The 11,330-nt window shown below is 36.7% G+C and overlaps 1 protein-coding gene across 1 annotated transcript; it reads left to right on the top strand.

The window, feature by feature from the left end:
• xiap (X-linked inhibitor of apoptosis) lies at window positions 1–5,799 on the top strand. Its single transcript, XM_061725787.1, has 8 exons — window positions 1–157; window positions 1,939–2,226; window positions 2,316–2,892; window positions 3,057–3,156; window positions 3,267–3,345; window positions 4,014–4,050; window positions 4,227–4,409; window positions 4,808–5,799. Exons 2-8 carry the CDS (start codon window positions 1,987–1,989, stop codon window positions 4,999–5,001), a joined length of 1,410 nt encoding a protein of 469 aa, XP_061581771.1. The 5' UTR covers window positions 1–157; window positions 1,939–1,986; the 3' UTR covers window positions 5,002–5,799.
• The last annotated feature ends 5,531 nt before the right edge of the window (window positions 5,800–11,330 follow it).

Here is an 11,330-nt window from a genome sequence, read left to right as displayed (position 1 = left end):
GGGGCTGCGCGCGCACATCCCCTCTGCTTTCAGTTCAGGGAGGGAGGTCACGTCAAAATAAAAACAGTACCTTTGAATCTTTGACTTCTCTTTCTGCTGCTTCAGTGGGGACTGGCTGGAGTCTCGAAGTGACGACCTACCCATACGGCACATCAAGGTAATCCTTCAAGTTCGGGGACGTTTTACACGCTCGCAAACGGGCTAACGCTAGTAGCAGGGGCTGTAGCTAGCGGGGAGCAAAGTCCAAACACAACATTTGGACTTTTACAGAACAGAACCGCGTACTTTTCAGCCATGGTGCTGCTTTCTTGCTCCTAACACGGCACCGTGCAGCTTGTGTTGTCTCAGTGAAGTGTCCATGGTGGTGAGGAGGCGGTGGGCGGGTTGTTGGGTCGGTGAAACATGAAGCTGGTGGAGCTTTCTGGACCTGGTGCGACACACATTAATGTACATTCAAAGTAGCGCAGGGGTTTACTAACACATGGGGAAACACCTCCGGACACTTTCAGCTTTGATCCAGGCCGTGAAGGCCAGGAAACCAGAGAGTTAAGCAGATGTTTGTGCTGATGCACCAGCAGATTACTAAACATGTTATGGGTTTATTGAAGGAGGAGACACTTGACGCAGTGCAAAGATCACCAGCTGTCCTGAACACAAACAGACACACAGATCAATGTATAGTTGCTTGATCAATACCTGGTTTAGATCACACGATGTGGAACAACGTTGTTTAGGGAGTAGTTTATGTTAAAATATTTAAGTGACAACAAAGGAGAGCAGGCCGTCCTAGGTATGTGTCAGACGGAGTTGCAGGGCACATGCTTTTGTGTTGCAACATCACATGCCTCAAAGTTTCTGAATTATTTGCACAATGCATCACACTTCATTAGAAGTCTGTGTGTCATAAATTATATGTCATCCTTATCTAGAAATAGGGGGTAACTGCATAATTGGTGTACTACTGTCTTATCTCTTTAAACGCCTCCCCGGAACAGCTGGCATCAGGTTACATTCTCGTAGGTGTGTCAGGATGTACTTTTCTTTGTGCCAGCCTGCACTTCCAGTACCCAACCCTCACATTAAGCATTCAGTTTTTCCATGTGACTACCCTCTGGCTTTTTTAAATTTCTTTCTTAAAGGTATAGTGACTGTCTAGGGGTGGAGATCAGTTCATTGGTTCTGTTGATATGAATACATTCTCTTTATTGTAACTCACATTGAGGGATCACATATATCAGTGAACACATCAAAAATCTGCTGCACTGATATCTACAGGCCCATATCTGTGTTGTGTTTAAGCTTTTAGAGGCTAATGTAGTAAACTGCCACACATGCAATAACATTTTACGAGTCTTTTACTACTAATTTGATGCTGCATTTCTTAAAATTTAGGAACGTGTAGTTTCAAACTTAAACCTGAATGAAGTAAGAAAAAAAAAAGAAGCCAACTACAGTTCCAGTTTCTAGACGAGATCTGTGGTAAAGTCTGTCAACCCCTGTTTCTGCATTTTAAGTAATTCTCCAGAAAGATGGCTGACCAAGTTAAGTCTTTCATGAGTTATTGGACAAAGTGATGGTAAAATACTATTAGCTCTTTTTCTTCTTAAGTGAACTATAAAACTGGTAATGAAACTTTGCTTTACACAAACAAACAAAAAAAAAACAGGAAAAAAACTTGGCAAGTTACAATTTCCTACCTTTTCCAAGTTAAAATGAAGTTGTTAGTGGAGATAAAGATGGGAAGGTTGGATAATTTTAATCTCTGATAAATCCTGCAAATCTATTTTGAAGCCTAAAAAGATCCAAACATAATGATTGGCTTGCATTATGTCTGAGTTTAAACTGCCAAATATATATGTCCTCAGCCATGTTTTGTTTGTTTCATTAACTTGAAAATTAATTTTGCTATCTATTTTTTTTTTCCCCTTCAATCCACAGCGATTGTGTTCATCATATTTATACACCGTGCAGTTTGCTCGTTTAATTATGTGCGATCGCAGCCAAGATGACCATTTGGAAACCGACCAGCAGGCGGATTATTCCCTGATGAACAATCGCCTGAACTCCTTCTGCGGCTCCAGCCTGGCTCGGCAGGTCCCAGCAGAACGGCTGGCCCGGGCTGGCTTCTACTTCACCGGCGATGGCGACAAAGTCCGCTGTTTCAGTTGCCAGAAGACTGTAGAAAACTGGTACACCGGAGATACACCTGTAGAAAGGCACAAACTGGTAAATAAATGTATCTAATGAAAGAAGGTGTTTAACGTTTAACTTTCTGCTTTTTCTAAATTAATAGATAATCTTTGCCATTGCTACAGGTTTCCCCATCGTGCACGTTTCTCAGCTGCGCCCACCCCACAAATTGTAACACAAGTTGTCACTCATCTCTAACTAATGTTTCCATCTACAATGAAGCTGCAGAAGATATGGAATATCAATTGAGAACAGGAGCAGTGGTTGATCAGACCCCATACCCTATGACACCAAACATGGCCAGTGAAGAAACTCGCTACAGTACCTTCTCCTCATGGCCCCCTAATTCCCCCGTGAGGCCACGAGATCTGGCCCAAGCTGGCCTCTACTACTTGGGGCAGAGGGACCAGGTGCAGTGTTTCTGCTGTGGAGGCAGGCTCAATGGCTGGGAAGCTGGGGATAACGCCTGGGAAGAACATAACAAACATTTTCCCAACTGCTACTTCATTCTTGGGCACGACGTCGGCAACGTACCACTGCAGGGGAATCCAGAGGAGGATGCGGTAGAAAGCAGCAGCAGTCAGTCCAGTCAGCCTAGAAGTGTCCAGATGGGGAGTTTTGAGGAGAGGCTGAGTAGCTTTGCAAATGTTCATCACCCTGTTGACCACGAGAGGCTTGCCAGAGCTGGATTCTACAGCATAGGTAATGACCAAGAAGACCATTGAAAAAGACCAAAAAGGAAGAAGACAGTGTAAAATTTCAGATCTCATTTTATGTTGTTTTATTTTTCATGCACATGTGTGTATGTATTTATTCATTCATTCACTCACATATTTCAACATAGACATGCTTAAAATTGTCTCCAGGTACAGGAGACGGGGTGTCATGCTTTCGCTGTGGTGGAGGTTTGAAAAGTTGGCAGCCTGAGGAAGATCCTTGGGAAGAGCATGCCAAACACTACCCAGGGTAATAACAGCCATCAGTGTTTCTTCTTAGTAAGCATGTACTGTGTATAAGTGCAAATATATTATTTTTGACTCGACATTTAATTTTTTGGGTTTTTTTTTTTTTTTTAGATGCAGCTTTCTGTTGGCAGAAAAAGGCCATGAATTTGTCAACAGTATCCAGCTACAAAGACCACAACAAAACAGTGCGGTAAGCATTCATCTTGTTTGTCTTTTTGATGTTTCTTTTAAAACTTTACCTTCCAGTCTGACTTAAAAAAAAAAAGATTAAACAAGGAATTGCTTGTCATTAGCCTATTCGGACCTACAGCTTTGTTTAAAACTGCTTTCTAAAATCAGAGTTTTGTTCTGGAAAACTTGGTTTTCCAGATAGTTGTCATTTCTCAACCTCTGAGGAAACTAGAAAGCATATTCCACTACATCCCAGTATGCTATACAACATTACATTACATTCTGGAGCTTTAATTCAGATAGTAGTTGCCAGATACTATTTTTATAATTATTATTTTTCTTCTCTCTTTTAGTAGGTGGGAGGAATGGGGGCTGTGGGTTAAAATAAACCTGAACCAGCTGAGCAATGCCTTAAAATGACTTGGGTTAACCCAGTTGCATGTCAACTTGAGAACAAGTTCGTTTTGTGGTCTTTTCATTCACCTTGCATGAATTAAAGTTCAGTGGTGCACATGGTCCTTTTGCATATGGTACAAAGTTAAAATGTCTGTTTAGTGTGCTTTATGCTTTTATGGATTGAAACAAAAATGTGGGGTTTTAAGTGTTGTAATCCCAGGTTGTTGTTTTTTTCGTCACTCACAGGCATTTGTTTTATTTAACTTGATTTTGTGACTTTTTTGTTTCTAGACTCCACAACAGAATGGATTTTCAAGTGATAGAAATGGTAAATATTTGGATATTTTATTCAGTTTATCTCAAAGTACAAAGATACTTATCAAAAAAACATTAATCATATGTTCCTAAAGACTACAGTAAATAAAGAATTTCATCAAATTACAATTGTGTCGCTGGAAAAAAAGTAGATATGTGAGCCAGCTTTTTATTTTCATCTTTTTTCAGGTATACTGCAGTCACCGTTGGCTCTGAAAGCTATAGAAATGGGGTTTGAGAGCAGTATAGTGGAGAAGACTATCTTGGAGAAAATCAGCAGCACAGGTTCAGGCTACTCTAGTGTGGAAGCGCTTGTGGAGGCCTGCTTTCACAACGCAGGGGAGAGCATCTCCACCAGCACAGAAGAAAAAAGTAATGTTCCTTTCTTGTGATGAATCCAATTTCAAGCACTTTTGCATTCATATGTTTTGTTGAATTAATATGTTGTGGTTATTCATCTAAAGTTAGTATGATCCTCATTTTAAGACATCGTAAGGATTAGATAATTATCATTATGTTTTAATACATAAAACCTGAATTTTAAAAGCTTGTAGTTTCTTTTTGGCACAGCTGTATCATTTACTACTTGTCACAACATATACACTAAAGCACAAAACATTTGAATTTCTTAAAATCTGTGAAATGTTGGAGTTTGAAACCTCTTCAGTATTCATACATCATTTCAAACAATCAGTCAGTTAACCTTCTGAGTCCAAGATGTCCATGACAAAATTATATTTGAAATTTCTAATTGAATCACTCTTGTACAGATGAGGATCCACTGGAGAAACTACGGAAACTGCAGATGGAAAAGCTGTGCAAAATATGTATGGACAGAGATATCTCCATTGTCTTCATACCGTGCGGTCACCTGGTCAGTTGCAAGAAATGTTCAGAGTCGCTCGTTAAATGTCCGATCTGCTGCGGAGCCATACTTCAGAAGATAAAGACCTATAATGCTTGAAAGAACCACATACGGCGGCTTTTTGATTTTGTAATTCAATGTTAAATGTAAAATACATGACAGGTAATATATTTTAAGGACTGTGTTATATGTATATTCAGAATAAAAAGTATATTCTGTCACAATAATCAAATATTTTTTTGCTGTTTTTAAGATGGTAATAAGCTGTTATAAAGATCATTTTAAAAGTAGCTGAAGTACCTAGTTCATGAGAACAGACAGATACTACACTCTAGATGGCACCTCCCATTTTGTAATACACTTCTACGCCTCTGGTGCCTTTCTTTAGGTTTATGCACTAATGACTAATTTATCATGTTTTAGTTTCAGTAAACAAATGATATCCCTCAGGATTTTTCCATTGTACTCCTTTCAAGTACATGTTTGTTGGTATTTTGTGTTTCGACCTTGTGTTATTACTCTGAATAATTTGCTGCTGTGTATGGGCCAATCTGTGTAAAGGTCAATGTGTAAATATTTTCTAATTTATCTATTCCTATGTAGAGCCTGCAGTTAATCAGTGGTGTGATATTATTTTACAATTCGACCCTCTAATCTTTTATCATCAAAAGTAAATCAAAATAATACAATTTCCGTTCAAATTCTTCTTGTGCCACAGTACAACTACTTTTATCCTGCTGCACTGTAATCTAGTTATCGTGCTCATATGGAAAGCAATTGACTGAGTTTCCAAAAAGAGAATAATACATTGTTTTTTTTGTATAAAGATGTACCTCCTTTTTAATCCTGGGATTATGTGTGTTTGTGTAAAAACATAATAAAGATCTTCTAATCACAGTTTGTCTTAGTATGATGTAATCACAGCGTTATGAACATTATGTCCTTTTTCTTTCTTTTTGCAATGTAATTTATTTCAGAAAATTAAGTTTAAAAAAAATACTAAGCACCCCATTGTACCGCTTTCATAGGATTTAAATGGGTAAATTGTTGTCAAGCATTTTAAATCAACTCTTGATAACCTGATCTGAAAGCCTGTCTAAAACTAAGGTGGAAGCACGCTTTGCAATTATAAACAAACCACAAGAATCCTTGAAAATGTTTGGTGAACAGATGAGTCCAAAAGGGAGGGGTTTGTCTTTGGTGCCCAACACAATGTTTGAAGAAAGACAAACAGTTAAACAGAACAACCACATACCCACTAAAAGCACCAAAAACAGTAGTAAAGGAGTCATAATTTGGCTTTGATTTGCAGCCACAGAACTTGATTGCCTTGCAGTCACTGAATTGACCATCAACCCCTCCATATACCAGACTCTTCTAAAGGCAAATAGAAGCTATTTTTTGACAGCTAAGCCTTGGTGAATGTTAAGTCATGCAACAGAGCAAGGATCTGAAGCACACCTAGAAACCTACATCATAATGGCTGGGAAAAAAAATAGTTTTGGAAATGAAGCAGAGGCTGTGGACTCTGAGGTGTACTCTTCCATCACCCAAGCCATAGTAACTAAGGTAGTTTTACAAAGTGCTAAGGGTGGATGAGAATCGGCCCTGACTACCTCAAATCTCTGGATTTTGTGTGGCTGTCTCAGCTGACACGCCTCTACAATATCATATGGAGGTCTGGGACAGTGTCGCTGGAGTGGCAAACCGGGGTGGTGTTCCCTCTTTTTAAAAAGGGGGACTGGAGAGTCTGTTCCAACTATAGAGGGATCACACTTCTCAGCCTCGGGAAAGTCTACGCCAGGGTACTGGAGAGGATATTCAGTCAAAACTCAGATTCAGGAGGAACAATGCGGTTTTCGTCCCCGTCTTTGAACACAGGGTGCTTGAGGGTTCATGGGAGTTTGCCCAACCATCGCTTGTGCTTTGTGGATCTGGTATTTGACCATGTCCCTCGTGGTATTCTGTAGGGGTTCCTCCGCGAGTATCCGGGGCCCTCTGCTAAGGGCTGTTCGGTCTCTGTACGAACGTAGCAAAAGCTTGGTTTGCATTGCCAGCAGAAGGTCAGACTTGTTCCAAGTGCATGTTGGACTTCGGCAGGGCTGCACTTTGTCACCGGTTCTGTTCATAATTTTTATGGACAGGATGTCTAGGCGTAGCCAGGGGCCATAGGGGGTCCAGTTTAGGAACCACAGGATTTCATCTCTGCTATTTGCAGATGATGTTGTCCTGTTGGCTTCATCAGGCCAGAACCTTCAGCATGTGCTTGGGCAGTTTTCACCTGAGTGATTTAATGTTGCGAAGATGAATGGGCCAAAAGGTGGATCTACAACCACTTCATTTGTGCTTAGTATTGCCCACATTATTTTTTTCAGTTCATTTTTGTAAATGAAAAAAGAGAAAAAATAATAATACCACAGTGAAAAATATATTCTACTTATAAGGTTGTGTGTTTGCTTAATACTAAGAGTCAAACTATAATTGAATGCTTTAAATTATCCACACAAAGCATAGGAATTCAAGAGGGAGTGCTGCTTTTTACACATTTGCATTTGCAAGGAATTCTAATTCATTTTAGCTGAGATTTCAAAAGTTTTCAAAAGTCCAATATTTATATTGATCTGAATTTAAATTAAAATCAAGTAGTTTGGATCAACTTGCATTATATCTATCAAAAGGAATTTAAACAAACGAATTACCGGTAGCTATAAACCTGCTTTTATTTCAAATACTGCACCGGCATTTAGCAGTATCATTTTTTCTAGAGAAAGTCAGCAAATTCTTTATTTTGTTCCATATGGGAAGTGAGTTAGAGATGGGTCTAGCAAAGACTCTGTCTTGTTAGTTAAAATGCCTCAACGAATGATTTTTAAAATGCTTCATACCGTGCCAACCTTTATAGACAGGTGAGATCAAAATCGAGGATTTCCTCCTCCCAGGTCGGCGAAACAAGCAGAGACAAAGTGTATATGAACTGAGAGGAAGCTGTATGTTCACAAAAACAAAGGACAGACATAGATCTGTTTCAGTTTATGGGGTTAATCTGTGGAATGTTTTGGAAATGGAAATTAAAGACTGCAGTACATACCAAATATTTAAAAAAAATATTGAAGAACAAGGTGCTCATTAAGTGTTATGCTATTGTATGAGTGTTTATGTAAGTGTCTTAAATAGATAATAGGTCTATGCGGTATATTGAATGTTTTCAATATACAAAAAGTATATGAAACGTTTTTCTTTTAATGGATTTACTGCTCTGTATTGGTATATGTAGGAGCTGACAGAAATAGGTGTAATAAGTTAAACTTCAGCCTACACCTTTTCGGTCTTGTTTTGTTTATATATTTTGGTCTAATCAGACCCGGATTAACTCAGTGTGGTGCCCCAGGGTGACAACATGTAAAGTGCCCCCTCCTCCCACATTTTACGGTAAAAAAGGGAAATTTACTATATAAAGACCATAAATTTACATTAACGTATTGCTGATGTACATGCTCAACACTCATACTAGAAATAAATATAATACAAGCAACCTACTAAGAGTAACACCACAGATAGACATGAGTCTACAAACGCCATACTACACTGATGAATCAGAATGAAACTCACATGCCAATGTAACACCATGTTAACTATCATCATTTCCATCATGTACGGCCTGTCTGAGGCCTACATGCACAACTATTACAGCATATGACTAAACAATCAAACAGGCCTACTGAATGAGCTGATGTGAAGGTATGGAACAGCACACTCACTCAAACACAATTCTTTTTATTTTATTATTATTATTATTATAATTATTATTTTCATGTATTTTTATTATATCATTGGTTACTGCTGCACCTGTTTGCTCATCTTCCAGCAAATCTATAGAGACAATAACCAAATATCACATATATGGTCCAGTTAGTCATTTGATTCGGTGCCCCCTCATTGGCTGGTGACCCTGGGCGCTCGCCCGGTTCAGTATATGGATAATCCGGCCTATGCAATATCGGCATTAACTTCATGTTTATTTGTTGTTGTCTTTTCTTTCATTTTTTTGTATTTGAATTATTATTTTGGAAATGACCAAAATAAACAAACAAACAACCAAAATGATTTTTCCAAGGGTTTTCGTAATATACAGTATTTTTATCTAATGCAATATTAGCATTAACTTCATGTTTATTTGTTGTTTTCTTTTCTCTCATTTCTTTTGTATTTGAATTATTATTTTGGAAATGACCGAAATAAACAAACAAACAAACAAAATGATTTTTCCAAGTGTTTTCGTAATAAACAGTATTTTGGTCTAATGCAAAATCCGTGGAAATATCCAAGTGATGTTCTCAGAGAGGAAGGGGGTTTATAATTTAAGGAGGAAATTAAATTTGAAAACTCCAAGTGCCCGGACAACAATCTATATGGTCAGTATAGTATGTAGCAGTATGTATGTGTGTACCGTTACGTAGGTATGCAGGTATGTGAGGATGTAAGTATGTTGTATATGTACAGTATATGTGTATGCGTAGGTGTATGTATGCATGTGTGTGCATATTATGTACATGTGTATGTATGTGTGTACTTAGGTATGTATATATATTATATATATATATATATATATATATATATATATATATATATATATATATATATATATATATATATATATATATATATATATATATATATATATATATATATATATATATGTATTATATATATATATATATATATATATATGTATGTATGTATGTATGTACCGGTATGTATGTATGTACCGGTATGTATGTATGTATGTATGTATGTATGTATGTATGTATGTATGTATGTATGTATGTATGTATGTATGTATGTATGTATGTATGTATGTATGTATGTATGTATGTACAATACATATACAGGACTGTCTCGGAAAATTAGAATGTTGTGATAAAGTCCTTTATTTTCTGTAATGCAAAAATGTCATACATTCTGGATTCATTACAAATCAACTGAAATATTGCAAGCCTTTTATTATTTTAATATTGCTGATCATGGCTTACAGCTTAAGAAAACTCAAATATCCTATCTAAAAAAATGTGAATATTCTGGGAATCTTAATCTTAACCTGTAAACCATAATCAGCAATAATAAAATAATAAAAGGCTTGCAATATTTCAGTTGATTTGTAATGAATCCAGAATGTATGACATTTTAGTTTTTTTAATTGCATTACAGAAAATAAAGAACTTTATCACAATGTTCTAATTTTCTGAGACAGTCCTGTATGCACAGAAGGATGAGTGATATAATAATGATAATGTAGAATATATTTATTTACATAAGAATGAATACTGGAAGTACAGCAATAGCAAAATATTTACATTAATGTTAAAATACAATATTCGTTCGTTAAAGTTATCCCACATTGGGATAAGAATTTGTAAAAGTCAAGTGCTGACGATGATAATGTAAATAAGGGTTAGGATTACATAAATCTACGACTTCCTCCTAATCCTTTTGAACATGTTTTGGTTGCCTGTGAGGCTTGTTGATTTGTTTTTTATTCATAAATATTGCACTGTTTTCATTTGTTTTTACTTGTCTATATATATATATATATATATATATATATATATATATATATATATATATATATATATATATATATATATATATATATACAGGACTGTCTCAGAAAATAAGAATATTGTGATTTTCTGTGATGCAATTAAAAAAGCAAAAATATCATACATTCTGGATTCATTACAAATCAACTGAAATATTGCAAGCCTTTTATTATTTTAATATTGCTGATCATGGCTTACATCTTAAGAAAACTCAAATATCCTATCTCAAAAAATTAGAATATTCTGGGAATCTTAATCTTAAACTGTAAGCCATAATCAGCAAAATATTAAAATAATAAAAGGCTTGCAATATTTCAGTTGATTTGTAATGAATCCAGAATGTATGACATTTTTGTTTTTTTAATTGCATTACAGAAAATAAAGGACTTTATCACAATATTCTAATTTTCTGAGACAGTCCTATATATGTATATATATATTTTTTAACCATGTTCAAATAAAGGATTAATTCATTCAAAAATTGGCATTAACTTCATGTTTATTTGTTGTTTTCTTTTCTTTCATTTCTTTTGTATTTCAATTCTTATTTTTGGAAATAACCAAAATAAACAACCAAAATGATTTTTCCAAGTGTTTTCGTAACACAAGAACGCAAGAAAGGACGTTGCCTTAGGCTGATTTATGGTTCCGCGTTACACCAACGCAGAGCCAACGGCGTACTTGCGCGTCGCGCGTTCCCTACGCCGTAGGCTACGTAGCCTCTGCGTCGCTTTACCGCGGAAGCATAGCTCCGTCTTTTAGAGCTCTACGGTGCAGTCCCCGGCGTGTCCGGCAGGTGTCAGGCCCTCCCTCCGCCGTGTGGCCGCTAGA

This window comes from Cololabis saira, chromosome 7, assembly GCF_033807715.1.
Source record: "Cololabis saira isolate AMF1-May2022 chromosome 7, fColSai1.1, whole genome shotgun sequence".
NCBI classification, from domain to species: Eukaryota; Metazoa; Chordata; class Actinopteri; order Beloniformes; family Belonidae; genus Cololabis; species Cololabis saira.
Note: the sequence above shows the minus strand (reverse complement) of the source record. Positions and strands in the feature narration are given on the sequence as shown.